Genomic DNA, 16277 nt, shown 5'->3' with positions numbered 1-16277 from the left:
ATCACACCGTGACACAGCTTCGGCCCGCGATCACACCGTGACATAGCTTCGGCCTGCGGTCACACCGTGACACAGCCCCGGCCCGCGATCACACCGTGACACAGTCCTGGCCCGCGATCACACCGTGACACAGTCCCGGCCCGCGATCACACCGTGACACAGCTTCGGCCTGCGGTCACACCGTGACACAGCCCCGGCCCGCGATCACACCGTGACACAGTCCCGGCCCGCGATCACACCGTGACACAGCCCCGGCCCGCGATCACACCGTGACACAGCCCCGGCCCGCGATCACACCGTGACACAGTCCCGGCCCGCGATCACACCGTGACACAGCCCCGGCCCGCGATCACACCGTGACACAGTCCCGGCCCGCGATCACACCGTGACACAGCTTCGGCCCGCGATCACACCGTGACACAGCTTCGGCCCGCGATCACACCGTGACACAGTCCCGGCCCGCGATCACACCGTGACACAGTCCCGGCCCGCGATCACACCGTGACACAGCTTCGGCCTGCGGTCACACCGTGACACAGCGACACAGCCCCAGCCCGCGATCACACCGTGACACAGTCCCGGCCTGCGGTCACACCGTGACACAACCCATGGCCCGCGATCACACCGTGACACAGTCCCGGCCCGCGATCACACCGTGACACAGTCCCGGCCCGCGATCACACCGTGACACAGCTTCGGCCTGCGGTCACACCGTGACACAGCCCCGGCCTGCGATCACACCGTGACACAGCCCCGGCCTGCGATCACACCGTGACACAACCCACGGCCCGCGATCACACCGTGACACAGCTTCGGCCCGCAATCACACCGTGACACAGCCCCGGACCGTAATCCCTCAACGTGACACAGCCGCAGACCACGATCACACCATGACACAGTCACGGACCACGATCGCACCGTGACACAGTCTCGGACCACGATCACACTTTAAGACCATAAGACATAGAAGCAGAATTAGGCCATTCAGTCCATCAAGTGTGCTCTGCCATTCCATCATGCTGAACCCAGATCCCACTCACCTGCCTTCTCACCAGATCCATCGATGCTCTGACCAATCAGGAAACCATCAGTTTCTGCCTTCAAAATATCCACAACTTGGTCTCTACCACAGAGCAGTCTACAAATTCATTACTCTTTGGCTAAAAAAATAAATCCTCCTTGCCTCTGTTTTAAAAGGTTGACCCTTAATTTTGAGGCTGTGCCCTCTAGTTCTGGTTACCCCCATCACAGGAAATATCCTCTCCACATCCACCCTATCTAGTCCTTTTAAACATCCTTTCCATATCTGCTCTGTCTAGGCCTTTCAACATCCAAAAGGTTTCAATGATTTCACCTCTCATCCTTCTGAATTCCAGTGAGTACAGACCCAGAGCCATCAGACGTTCCTCATATGATAACCCATTCATTCGTGGAATCGCCCTTGTGAACCTCTTCTGGACTCTCTCTAATGCCAGTACATTTTTTCTAAGGTGAGGGGCCCAAAACTGTTCACAATACTCAAGGTGAGGCCTCACCAATGCCTTATAAAGCCTCAGCATCACATCCCTGCTCTTGTATTCTAGACCTCTTGTAATGAATGCTAATACTGTATTTGCCTTCCTCACCAACTCAACCTGCAAGTTAACCTCCCAAGTCTCTTTTCATCCAGATGTTTGGATTTTCTCCCCATCTAGAAAATAGTCCACACATTTATTTCCACTCCCAAAGTACTTGGCCATGCATTTTCCAACATTGTAATTCACTTGCCACTTTCTTGCCCATTCTCAGAGTCCTTTTAAGTCCCTCTCCAGCCTACCAGTTTCCTCAACACAACCTGCCCCTCCACCAATCTTCCTACCTTCTGCAAACTTGGCAACAAAGCCATCTATTCCATCATCTAAACTATTGATATACAGCATAAAAAGAAGTGGTCCCAACACCGACCCCTGCGGAACATCACTCGTCACTGGCAGCCAACCTGACAAGGATCCTTTTATTCCCACTCGCTGCCTTCTTCCAATCAGCCAGCACTCTAACCAGGTCAGTAACTTTCCTGTAATACTCTTAACTTGGTAAGCAGCCTCACATGTGGCACCTTGTCAAAGGCCTTCTGAAAGCTCAAATATACAACATCCACTGTATTCCCTTTACCTACCGTACTTGTAACCTCCTCAAAGAATTCCAACAGGTTCATCAGGCAGGATTTTCCCTGAAGGAAACCATGCAGACTTTGTACTATCTTGTCCTGTGTCACCAAGTACTTCATCACCTCATCCTTAACAATTGACTCTAACATCTTCTGAATTACTGAGGTCAGGCTAACTGGTCTATAATTTCCTTTCTGCTGCCTTCCTCCTTTCTTAGAGAGTGGAGTGACATTTGCAATTTTCCAGTCCTCAGGCATTATGCCAGAACCATAGAAACAGGCCTTTTGGCCCTTCTTGGCTGTGCTGAACCATTTTTCTGCCTAGTCCCACTGATCTGTACCTGGACCATATCCCTCCATACACCTCTCATCCATGTACCTGTCCAAGTTTTTCTTAAATGTTAAAAGAGAGCCCGCATTTACCACTTCATCTGGCAGCTCATTCCACACTCCCACCACTCTCTGTGTGAAGAAGCTCCCCCTAAATGTTCGCTTTAAACTTTTTCGCCTTCACCCTTAACCCATGACCTCTGTTTTTTTTCTCCCCTAGCCTCAGTGCTTGCATTCACTCTATCTATACCCATCAGAATTTTATACACCTCTATCAAATCTCCCCTCATTCTTCTACGCTCCAGGGAATAAAGTCCTAACCTATTCAACCTTTCTCTGTAACTCAGTTTCTCAAGTCTCGGTAACATCCATGTAAACTTTCTCTGCACTCTTTTAACCTTATTAATATCCTTCCTGTAATTCGGTGACCAAAACGGCACACAATACTCCAAATTTGGCCTCACCAATGTCTTATACAACCTCACCATTACATTCCAACTCTTATACTCAGTACTTTGTCTTATAAAGGGCAATATACCAAAAGCTCTCTTTATGACCCTATCTACCTGGGATGCCACTTTTAGGGAATTTTGTATCCATATTCCCAGATCCCTCTGTTCTACTGCACTCCTTAGTGTCCTACCATTTATCTTTTATGTTCTACCTTGGTTTGTCCTTCCAAAGTGCAATACCTCACACTTGTCTGCATTAAACTCCATCTGTTATTTTTCAGCCCATTTTTCCAGCTGGTCCAAATCCCTCTGCAAGCTTTGAAAACCTTCCTCACTGTCCACTACACCTCCAATCTTTGTATCATCAGCAAATTTGCTGATCCAATTTACCACATTATCATCCAGATCATTGATATAGATGACAAATAACAATGGACCCAGCACTGATCCCTGTGGCACACCACTAGTCACAGGCCTCCACTCAGAGTAGCAATCCTCCACTACCACTCTCTGGCTTCTTCCATTGAGCCAATGTCTAATCCAATTTACTACCTCTCCATGTATACCTAGCAACTGAATATTCCTAACTAACCTCTCATGCGGGACCTTGTCAAAGGCCTTACTGAAGTCCATGTAGACAACATCCACTGCCTTCCCTTCATCCACTTTCCTGGTAACCTCCTCGAAAAACTCTAATAGATTTGTTAAACATGACCTACGACGCACAAAGCCATGTTGACTCTCCCTAATAAGTCCCTGTCTATCCAAATATAGGTGGCCTCCACTTTTTGAACGTTCGATTTACGACAACTCGCTGTTACAAAAGACTTACATTAGTACCTGTTTTCGTTAACCGAAGAGGATTTTCGCTTTTTTGAAAAAAGGACACCCGCTTTATACGTATGTTTACCCCGAGAAAGACTACAATGACCATGAAGCCTTGTGCGGGCAGTTGTTTGCGCTTGTGTGTACTTGCGTGTACACGCGTACGCACGTGCATACTTATGTGTGTACATGCTGATTTTGTTTCTCCAAATCAATTTTGGTTCGCTGCCTTCCCAAGTCTGATAAGTGAAACTACACTGTACCTACAATATTTCTACTTTATATAGGGTGTAAATTTATTATATCATTCCTGCTTTTACTATATAGATAGATAGATAGATACTTTATTCATCCCCATGGGGAAATTCAACATTTTTTCCAATGTCCCATACACTTATTGTAGCAAAACTAATTACATACAATACTTAACTCAGTAAAAATATGATATGCATCTAAAATCACCCTCTCAAAAAGCATTAATAATAGCTTTTAAAAAGTTCTTAAGTAGTTTACTTAAATACATTGAGTCCTAACCCCGGCACTTTAACATATCTTACTCCTGGCGGTTGAATTGTAAAGCCGAATGGCATTGGGGAGTATTGATCTCTTCATCCTGTCTGAGGAGCATTGCATCCTATATGTTAGTGTTATTTGCTTTGATTTGGTTGGCCATTTTCCAGTTCAGGACCTCAACCCGAGGACCAGATCTATCTTTATCCATGATCAAGTTGAAACTAATGACGTTATGATCACTAGAACCAAAGTGTTCCCCTACACACACTTCCGTCACCTGCCCTAACTCATTTCCTAATAGGAAATCTAATATTGCATCCTCTTTAGTTGGTACCTCTATATATTGATTTAGAAAACTTTCCTGAACACATTTTACAAACTCTAACCCATCTAGACCTTTAACAGTATGGGAGTCCCAATCAAAATGTGGAAAATTAAAATCCCCTACAATCACAACTTTATGTTTCCTGCAGTTGTCTGTTATCTCTCTGCAGATTTGCTCCTCCAATTCTTGCTGACTATTGGGTGGTCAATAATACAACCCTATTAATGTGGTCATACCTTTCCTGTTTCTCAGCTCCACCCATATGGCCTCAGTAGACAAGCGCTCTAATCTGTCCTGCCTGAGCACTGCTGTAACATTTTCCCTGACTAGCAATGCCACCCCCCTACCCTTCATCCCTCTGCCTCTATCACGTCTGAAACATCGGAACCCTGGAACATTAAGCTGCCAGTCCTGCCCCTCCTGTAGCCAAGTTTCACTAATGGCTATAATGTCATAATTCCCAGTGTCAATCCAGGCCCTCAGCTCGTCAGCCTTCCCCACAATACTCCTTGCATTGAAATTGACACACCTCAGAAGATTATTACCACCACTCACAAACCTTCTATTTGTGACTTTGCATGAATTTTTATCGTCATTTATTTTCACCCCCGCTCCACTATCTACTCTGTCACTCTGGTTCCCATCCCCCTGAAAATCTAGTTTAAACCCTCCCCAATAACACTGGCAAACCTCCCTGCAAGGATATTGGTCCCCCTGTAGTTCAGGTGTAACCTGTCTCTCTTGTACAGGCCCCACTTGCCCCAGAAGAGGTCCAAGTGATCCTGAAATCTGAAACCCTTCCCCCTACACCAGTTCCTCAGCCACGTGTTCATCCTCCAGAGCATCCTATTCTTACCCTCACTGGCACAGGTAGCAATCCTGAGATTACTACCCTCGAGGTCCTGCTTTTTAACTTCCTACCAAGCTCTCTGTACTCAATCTTCAGGACCTCCTCACTCTTTCTTCCTACGCGTCATTGATACCGATGTGTACCATGACATCTGGCTGCTCACCCTCCCACTGCAGAATGCTGTGCACACGATCAGAGACATCCCTGACCCTGGCACCCAGGAGTCTCTGACATGACCACAGAACCTCCTGTTTGTACCTCTAACTATCGAGTCCCCTATCACTACCGCTCTCCTCTTCTTCCATCCTCCCTTCTGCACTGTAAAACTAGACTCAGTGCCAGAGATCCAGCTGCCGCAGCTTGTCCCAGGTAAGTTATCCCTCCCAACGGTATCCAAATCGGTATACCTGTTGTTGAGGGGAATGGCCACAGGGGAGCCCTGCTCTACCTGCCCTTTCCCCTTCCCTCACCTGACGGTAACCCAATTACCTGTGCACTGCTCCTTTGGCGTAACTACTTCCTTGGAACTACTACCTATAAACTCCTCATTCTCCCGAATGATCAGGAGGTCATCCAGCTCCTGCTCCAGTTCCCTAACACGGTCTGTTAGGGGCTGCAGCTGGATGCACTTCTTGCAAGTGTCATTGTCAGGGACACCGGAGGCCTCCCTGACTTCCCACATCCTGCCAGAGGAGCATTCCAACGTCCTGCCTGGCATTCTCTCTCCTCTAAACAAACAAAACAAAACTTACCAGAACCTACCCTCGCCTCTGCCTGTTGAGCCAAAGTTGTCCTACTCTGCTCCCTCACACTCTGCTGCCGCCCTCAACAGTGCCCACTGTATATGGTGGTCCTTTTTTTTAAACCTTTGGTGCTTTACGTCTAGCCTCTTTTCCCTGAGCAGTGTAAAAAAAATGACTTCTCTCCAAGATTCCTTTACTCCTTCACTCTCAGCCTCCTGCTTCGATTTAAAAGAGACCGTTGAAAATTCCTCTCCTTTTTAAACCTCTGGCACTCTACGTCACACACCTGCACAGTCTAGCCTCTTTTCCCCGAGCAGTGTCAAAAAAAAAAGACTTCTCTCTGAGATTCCTTTACTCCTTCACTCTCAGCCTCTTGCTTCAATCAGAGTCCAATGATTTCTGAAAGATCATTGCTAATGCCGCCACATTCTCTAACAATACCTCTTTCAGAACCCTAAGGTGCAGTTCATCTGGTCTGGTGACTTCTGTACCTTTAGGTCTTTCAGCTTTCAGCTTGTAATAGTAACTGCACCCACTTCTCTTCCTTCACACACTACAACATCTGGGACACTGCTGGTGTCTTCCACTGTGAAGACTGATGCAAAATACTCATTTAGTTCATCAGTCCTCTCCTTGTCCCCTGTTATTATTTCTCCGGCCTCATTTTCTAGCGGTCCTAATTCCACTCTCATCTTTCTCTTATTTTTTTACATACTTGATAAAACTTTTACTATCCACTTTGGATTTTATTTTATAGCTTGCTTTCATATTCTATGCTTTCCCTTCTAATGCTCCATTCAGATAGATAGATAGATAGATACTTTATTCATCCCCATGAGGAAATTCAACTTTTTTTCCAATGTCCCATACACTTGTTGTAGCAAAACTAATTACATACAATACTTAACTCAGTAAAAAAATATGATATGCATCTAAATCACTATCTCAAAAAGCATTAATAATAGCTTTTAAAAAGTTCTTAAGTCCTGGTGGTAGAATTGTAAAGCCTAATGGCATTGGGGAGTATTGACCTCTTCATCCTGTCTGAGGAGCATTGCATCGATAGTAACCTGTCGCTGAAACTGCTTCTCTGTCTCTGGATGGTGCTATGTAGAGGATGTTCAGAGTTATCCATAATTGACCGTAGCCTACTCAGCGCCCTTCGCTCAGCTACCGATGTTAAACTCTCCAGTACTTTGCCCACGACAGAGCCCGCCTTCCTTACCAGCTTATTAAGACGTGAGGCGTCCCTCTTCTTAATGCTTCCTCCCCAACACGCCACCACAAAGAAGAGGGCGCTCTCCACAACTGACCTATAGAACATCTTCAGCATCTCACTACAGACATTGAATGACGCCAACCTTCTAAGGAAGTACAGTCGACTCTGTGCCTTCCTGCACAAGGCATCTGTGTTGGCAGTCCAGTCTAGCTTCTCGTCTAACTGTATTCCCAGATACTTTGTAGGTCTTAACCTGCTCCACACATTCTCCATTAATGATCACTGGCACCATATGAGGCCTAGATCTCCTAAAGTCCACCACCATCTCCTTGGTCTTGGTGATATTGAGATGCAGGTAGTTTGAGTTGCACCATATCACAAAGTCCTGTATCAGTTTCCTATACTCCTCCTCCTGTCCATTCCTGACACACCCCACTATGGCCGTGTCATCAGCGAACTTTTGCACATGGCAGGACTCCGAGTTATATTGGAAGTCTGATGTGTACAGGGTGAACAGGACCGGAGAGAGTACGGTTCCCTGCGGCGCCCCTGTGCTGCTTACCACCGTATCAGACCTACAGTTTCCCAACCGCACATACTGAGGTCTATCTGTCAAGTAGTCCACTATCCAATCCACCATGTGAGAGTCTACTCCCATCTCCGTTAGTTTGTGCCTTAAGATCTTGGGCTGGATGGTGTTAAAGGCACTAGAGAAGTCAAGGAATGTAATCCTCACAGCACAACTGACCCCATCTAGGTGAGAGAATGATTTGTGCAGCAAATACGTGATAGCATCCTCCACTCCCACCTTCTCCTTATATGCAAACTGAAGAGGATCCTGGGCGTGCCTGGTTTGTGGCCTCAGATTCTGTATTATCAGTTGCCCTCTGTAGGATTTTCAAAACTTCTCAATCCTCTACCTTCCCACTAATTTTTGCTTTGTTGTATGCCCTTTCTTTTGCTTTTACATTAGCTTTGACTTCCCTTGTCAGCCATGAGTACAATATTTTCACATTTGAGTATTTCTTCATTTTTGGAATACACATGTCCTGCACCTTCCTCATTTTTCCCAGAAACGTACGCCATTGCTGCTCTGCTGTCGCCCCTGCCAGCAGTTCCTTCCAATTTACTTTGGCCAACTCCTCTCTCATACCATTGTAATTTCCCTTACTCCACTGAAATACTGCTACATCAGACTTTACTTTCTCCCTATCAAGTTTCAAGTTGAACACAATCACATCCTGATCACTGGTTCCTAAGGGTTCTTTTACCTTCAGCTCCCTAATCACCTCCGGTCTATTACATAACACCCAATCCAATGTATCTGATTCCCTAGTAGGCTCAATGACAAACTGCTCTAAAAAGACATCTCTTAGGCATTCAACAAAATCACTGTCTTGAGATCCATTACCAACCTGATTTTCCTAATCAACCTGCATGTTGAAATCTCCCATGACTACCATAACATTGCTCTTTTGACATGCCTTTCCTATTTCCTGTTGTAATCTGTGGTCCACCTCCCTGCCACTGTTGGGAGGCCTGTATGTAACTGCCATCAGAGTCCTTTTACCCTTGCAGTTTCTTAACTCAACCCACAAGGAATCAACATCTTCCGATCCTAAATCACATCTATCTAATGATTCAATGCCATTCTTTACCAATAGAGCCACAGCAACCAAGGCATGATTGTGCATGCATGTGGATGTCAGCCAGTGAATACAGCGAGAGGAGTCTAAAAGGAGATGGTTATTTCTGCAGCGGTTTGATCAAGGCACAACTGCACATGCGCGTGGACGTCAGCCCGTGAGTACAGCCAGAAGAGTTTAAAAGGAGGCAGCTTTATAGAGCGAGTGTCAGTGTAGAGGGACACAGAGTAGGAGAGCTTTGGCTCGACAGTTCTTCGGTGATAACAGGTCGAGGCGAGGTAGGTTGCTTACGTAGAGTACAGACAGGAAGTATGTGAGTGAGGCCAATTTTCTGTGCTCGGTGTCAGATGAAGGAAGTCCTGGAGAGTCCCAGCCTCCTGGTGTGCCAGGTGCGTCGAGCTGCAGCTCCTTAGGGACTGCGTTAGGGAACTAGAGATTACCTTTGTCTGGTCAGGGAGAGTGAGGAGATGATAGATAGGAGCAATAGGCAAGTAGTCACACCAGGGCCTCGGGAGACGGATAAGTGGGTGACAGTCAGGAGAGGGAAGGGCAAGAGTCAGATGTTACAGAGTACCCCGTAGCTGTCCCCCCTAACATTAAGTACTCCTGTTTGAGTACTGTTGGGGGGGGGGGGGGGGTATGGCCTGCCTGGGGGAAACAACAGTGGCCGCGCCTCTGGCACAGAGTTTGGCCCTGTGGCTCAGAAGGGTAGGGAAGGGAAGAGGAAGGCAGTAGTGATAGGGGACTCTATAGTTAGGGGATCAGACAGGTGATTCTGTGGACACAGGAAAGAAGCATGGATGGTAGTTTGCCTCCTGGGTGCCAGGGTCTGGGATGTTTCTGATTGCATCCACGATATCCTGAAGTGGGAAGGAGAACAGCCAGAGGTTGTGGTACACATTGGTACCAACGACATAGGTAGGGAAAGGGAGGAGGTCCTGAAAACAGACTACAGGGAGTTAGGAAGGAAGTTTAGAAGCAGGATCTCAAGGGTAGCAATCTTGGGATTACTACCTGTGCCATGAGACAGTGAGAATAGGAATAGGATGAGGTGGAGGATAAATGTGTGGCTGAGGGATTGGGGCAGGGGGCAGGAGTTCAGATTTCTGGATCATTGGGCCCTCTTTTGGGGCAGGTGAGACCTGTTCAAAAATGACAGGTTGCACTTGAATCCAAGGGGGACCAATACCCTGGCGGGGAGGTTTGCTAAGGCTGTTGGGGAGAATTTAAACTGGAATTGCTAGGGGATGGGAACCAAACTGAAGAGATGGAGGAAGAGACGGTTGGCTCACAAATAGACAAAGCTTGTTGACAGTACGAGAGGAAGGATAGGCAGGTGATAGAGAAGGGACGTGCTCAGACTGATTGTTTGAGATATGTCTACTTTAATGCAAGGAGTATTATTAACAAAGAGCATGAGCTCAGAGCGTGTATCAGCACTTGGAACTATGATGTTGTGGCCATTACAGAGACTTGGATGGCTCAGGGGCAGGAATGGTTACTTCAAGTGCCAGGCCTTAGATGTTTCAGAAAGGACAGGGAGGGAGGCAAAAGAGGTGGAGTGTGGCACTGTTGATCAGAGATAGTGTCACGGCTGCAGAAAAGGAGGAAGTCATGGAGGGGTTGTCTACAGAGTCTCTGTGGATGGAAGTTAGGAACAGGAAGGGGTCAATAACTCTACAGGGTGTTTTTTATAGACCACCCAAGAGTAACAGGGACAATGAAGGGCTGATAAAGAGACAGATTCTGGAAGGTGTAATAATAACAGAGTTGTCATGATGAGAGATTTTAATTTCCCAAATATTGATTGGTATCTCCCTAGAGCAAGGGGTTGAAATGGCATAGGTGTGTTAGGTGTGTTCAGGAACGTTTCTTGACACAATATGTAGATAAGCCGATAAAAGAAGAGGCTGTACTTGATCTGATATTGGGAAATGAACCTGGTCAGGTGTCAGAATTCTCAGTGGGAGAGCATTTAGGAGATAGTGATCACAATTCTATCTCCTTTACCATAGCATTGGAGAGGGATAGGAACAGACAAGTTAAGAAAGCGTTTAATTGGATTAAGGGGAGAAAGGAGGCTATCAAGCAGGAACTTGGAGCATAAATTGGGAACAGACGTTCTCAGGGAAATGTACAGCAGAAATGTGATAAATGTTCAGTGGATATTTGTGTTGTGTTCTGCGTAGGTACATTCCAATGACAGGGAAAGGATGGTAGGGTACAGGAACCGTGGTGTACAAAGGCTGTTGTAAATCTAGTCAAGAAGAAAATAAAAGCTTATTTAAGGTTCAAAAAGCTAGGTAATGATAGAGATCTAGAAGATTATAACGCTAGCATGAAGGAGCTTAAGAATTAAATAAGGAAAGCCAAAAGGGGCCATGAGAAGGCCTTGGTGGACAGGATTAAGGAAAATCCCAAGGCGTTCTACAAGTAGGTGAAGAGCAAGAGGATAAGATGTGAGAGAATAGGACCAATCAAGTGTGACAGTGGAAAAGTGTGTATGGAACTGGAGGAGATAGCAAACATACTTAATGAATACTTTGCTTGAGTATTTACTATGGAAAAGGATCTTGGCAATTGTAGGGATGACTTACAGTGGACTTAAAAGCTTGAGCGTATAGACATTAAAAAACATGGGTGTGCTGGAGCTTTTGTAAGCATCAAGTTGGATAAGTCACCGGGACTGGACAAGATGTACCCCAGGCTACTGTGGGAGGTGAGGGAGGAGACTGCTGAGCCTCTGGTGATGATCTTTGCATCACTAATGGGGATGGGAGAGGTTTCGGAGGATTGGAGGGTTATGGATGTTGTTCCATTATTCGATAAAGGGATTAGAGATAGCCCAGGAAATTATGGACCAGTGAGTCTTACTTTAGTGGTTGCTAAAATGATGCAAAAGATCCTGAGGGGCAGGATTTATGAACATTTGGAGAGGTATAATATGATTTGGAATAGTCAGCATGCCTTTGTCAAAGGCAGGTTGTGCCTTATGAGCCTGATTGAATTTTTTGAGGATGTGAGCAAACACATTCATGAGGGTAGAGCTGTAGATGTAGTGTATATGGATTTTAGCAAGGCATTTGATAAGGTACCCCATGCAAGGCTTATTGAGAAAGTAAGGAGGCACGGGATCCAAGGGGACATTGCTTTGTGGATCCAGAATTGGCTTGCTCACTGAAGGCAAAGAGTGGTTGTAGACGGGACATATTCTGCATGGTGGTTGGTGACTAGTGGTGTGCCTCAGGGATCTGTTCTGGGACCCTCACTTTTCATGATTTTTATAAATGACCTGGATGAGGAAGTGGAGGGATGGGTTAGTAAATTTGCTGATGACACAAAAGGTTCAGGGTGTTGTGGATAGTATAGAGGGCTGTCAGAGGTTACAGCGAGACATCGATAGGATGCAAAATTGGGCTGAGAAGTGGCAGATGGAGTTCAACCCAGATAAGTGTGAAGTGGTTCATTTTGTTAGGTCAAATATGATGGCAGAATATAGCATTAATGATAAGACACTTGGCAGGGTGGAGGATCAGAGGGATCTTGGGATCTGAGTCCATAGGACACTCAAAGCTGCTACACAAGTTGACTCTGTGGTTAAGAAGGCATATGATGCATTGGCCTTCATCAATCATGGGATTGAGTTTGAGAACCAAGAGAAAATGTTGCAGCTATATAGGACCCTGGTCAGACCCCACTTGGAGTACTGTGCTCAGTTCTGGTCACCTCACTACAGGAAGGATGTGGGAGCCATAGAAAGGGTGCAGAGGAGATTTACAAGGATGTTGCCTGGATTGGGGAGCATGCCTTATGAGAAAAGGTTGAGCAAACTCAGCCTTTTCTCCTTGGAGCGATAGAGGATGAGAGGTGACCTGACAGAGGTGTATAAGATGATGAGAGGCATTGATCATGTGAATAGTCAAAGGCTTTTTCCCAGGGCTGAAATGGCTAGCACAAGAGGGCACACTTTTAAGGTACTTGGAAGGAGGTACAGAGGAGATGACAGAGGTAAGTTTTTTTACACAGAGAGTGGTGAATGCATGGAATGTGCTGCCAACAGTGGGTGGTGGAGGCAGATACAAAAGAGTCTTTTAAGAGACTCCTGGACAGGTACATGGAGCTTAGAAAAATAGAGGGCTATGTGTAACCCTAGGTAATTTCTATAGTAAGGACATGTTCAGTACAGCTTTATGGGCCGTGGGGCCTGTAATGTGCTGTAGGTTTTCTATGTTTCTATGTTTTCTAACCACTCTGCCTACCTCTTATCCCTCCAATACGTGTAACCTTGGACATTCAGCTCCCAACTACAACCATCCTTCAGCCATGATTCAGTGATGGCCACAACATCATACCTGGCAATCTGTAAAAGCAACAAGATCATCCACCATATTGAGATACACCACCTTGAGTACCGTATTTGCTACCCTTTTTGATTCTGCATCCCTAATGTACTGATACTCACTCTGTTGGCTGCAACTATGCCCCATCACCTGCCTGCCCTTCCTGACTGTCTGACTGCACACGATCTCTACTTTTTTACCATCCATCCTATCCTGAGTCCCATCACTCCAGTTTCCACACCCCGGTCAAATTTCTTTCAACCCTCCCCAATAGCTCTAATAATCCTGCCAGTGAGAATATTAGGTACCCCTCATGTTCAGGTGCAACCCATCACTTTTGAACAGGTCATACCTCCCCCAGAAGAGATCCCAATGATCCAAGAACCTGAAGCCCTGCCCCCTGCACCAGCTTCTCAGCCATGCATTTATCTGCCAGATCATCCTGTTTCTACCCTCACTGGCGAGTGGCTCAGGCAGCAATCCAGAAATTACTACCCTGGAGGTCCATCTTCTCAGCTTTCTACCTAGCTCTCTAAAATCTCCTTTCAGGACCTCTTGGCTTTTCCTTCCTTTGTCATTGGTACCATTATGTACCAAGACATCTGACTGCTCCCCGTCCCTCTCCAAAATGCTGTGGACATGATCTGAGACGTCCCTGACCCCGGCACCTGGGAGACAACATACCATCCAGGTATCCTGATCATGTCCACAGAATCTCCAGTCTATCGAGTCCCCTCTCACTCCCACTCCCTTTTCTCTCTCTTTCCCTTCTGCACCACAGACCCATGATCAGTGCCTGTAACCCGGTCTCCGTGACATTCCCCCGGTATGTCATTCCTCACAAAAGTATCCAAAGCAGTATACTTATTTTTGAGGGGAATGGCCACAGGGGTGTTCTGTGCTAACTGCCTATTCACATTTCCATTTCTCCTGACAGTCACCCAGACACTTGCCTCCTGCAGCTCCGGGTGACGACTTCCCTGTAACTCTGATCAATAATCTCCTCACTCTTCCATACAAGCCAAAAGTCTTCCAGCTGCTGTTCCAGATCCCTAACACAAATAATTGTCAACATTGCATTTGCCTTCTTTACCACAGACTCAACCTGTAAAGGTAGATGGAGCTCGTCGGCCTGGGAAGGCAGTCCATCTAAGAGAGGGAAAACTCTGCTGTCTTGCAGCCATACCCACTCATGGGAAAGGCTTTGGGAGTAAACCCTGAGGGTAAGTCCGGAGCTGGAATCCCTGAGGCAGTCCGACGTTGTCTTCAACCTCGCTCTGGCAACTCCTGCGACGACACTGGTGCCAAGCTATATCGGCCCTTGTCCTTCCCTTGAACAACATCGGTGGCGTGGAGAGGGGAGACTTGCAGCATGGGCAGCTGCCGGTTTTCCATACAATCTTGATCAGGCCTGTGCCCTGGAGGGGACACTGTAGTGGGCTTTCCAGGGATGGAGCCACGGTCTCACAAGACTAATGGATGCCACCAACCTGTAAATTAACTTTCTGGAAGTTTTGCACAAGGACTCCTCAGTCCCTCTGCACCTCTGATGTTTGAACCTTCTTCCCATTGAGCTAATGATGATGATGACATCAACTCAGGCCTGAGAGGCCATTTTCATGCCTTACAAGGCGCGGAACGAAAGACTGTGTGGCGCGCCACTCCTCACACAGACATTTCGCAGTATTTTTCTTTATCTTACAAGGTTCGAGTTGCGAGCTCAACAATCAACCCGGCACGGATGGAAAGCGTTCTCGGGAACAGCCTGACTGGATTTGAACCCGGGAATCTCCATTCCGGAGTCCGGCGCTGATGTCACTGTACCACCAGCCGACCTAATAGTCTACACTATTGTTCCTTTGACCAAAATGCATTATCATACATTTCCCACCACTGTATTCCATCTGCCACTTTTTTGCACATTCTTCCAATTGTCTAAGTCCTGCGGCAATTGCACTGCTTCCTCAACGCTACCTACCCTGTCACCTTTGCCTTCCTGCCTGTACTTTCAAAGCAAAGCCTTGGCCTGCGGACTCGCACCGTGACACAGTCCCGAACTGGAATCCACCTCGTACACAGGGCTGATGGACTGAGACATCGTGTTGGGATGGTATTAGTACCTGGTAATCTTCATAATCCTGCGAGTTGAGTAAGTGCATCTTGGCCTGCTCAATGCTATCCACCGCACTCTCGCCTGAAGCCTCAAGCTGTGCAGCTCGTTGCTCATAGATGGGCATCTCCGTGAAGAACAGCTCCTTCCACTCTCTCATCAGCTTGTTTGGAATCAAACTGTGGGGGTAAATACATTTTACACTGAAACAAACACCAATCTTGACAGAAGAGGACTTAGCCCTTTCCTTTCCCACTCTCGCATATACTTCCCGTGGAGAAGGGCATGGACTAGAGTGAGTACAGGGGAGAGAGATGGGACATCTGGCAGATGGGATTCAATCCAGTAAAAACCGAAGGGAGTCAGTTTGCAAGGTTGATTTAAAGGCAGAATACGGATTTAACAGCAGGATTCTTAGAAGTGTAGAGGAACTGAGGGATCTGTTCCACAGATCACTCAAAGTGGCAGTGCAAGTTGATAATGGTGGTTAAGAAGGCATACAGCATATGGGCCTACATTGGTCAGGGGATTGAGACCTACACAAATGAAATAATGGTGCAGCTTTATAGACCACACTTGGAATATTGTATTTAGCTCTGGTAACCTCATAGGAAGGATGCGGAGGAAGAGGAGATTTCCCAGGATGCTGCCTGGATTAGAGAGGATGTCGTATGAGGATAGGTTGAGTGAGATAGGGGTTTTCTTGTTGGAGTGAACAACGATGAGAGGTGACATGATAGAGGTTTGGCAGGAAATTTATTGGAAGGGATTCTCAGAG

The 16277-nt window shown here is 46.7% G+C and overlaps 1 protein-coding gene across 5 annotated transcripts in view; it reads right to left on the bottom strand.

Moving 5' to 3' along the window:
• The window catches only part of spef2 (sperm flagellar 2), a 685307-nt gene that overhangs the window by 554891 nt on the left and 114139 nt on the right, over positions 1-16277 (bottom strand). For all 5 annotated transcript variants that reach the window (XM_073047840.1, XM_073047842.1, XM_073047843.1 and 2 more), the window contains exon 10: positions 15510-15678. In XM_073047840.1, coding sequence (XP_072903941.1) covers positions 15510-15678 — 169 coding nt within the window. The remainder of the gene's footprint in view (positions 1-15509; positions 15679-16277) is intronic.

Source organism: Hemitrygon akajei, chromosome 6, assembly GCF_048418815.1.
Source record: "Hemitrygon akajei chromosome 6, sHemAka1.3, whole genome shotgun sequence".
NCBI lineage: Eukaryota > Metazoa > Chordata > Chondrichthyes > Myliobatiformes > Dasyatidae > Hemitrygon > Hemitrygon akajei.
Note: the sequence above shows the minus strand (reverse complement) of the source record. Positions and strands in the feature narration are given on the sequence as shown.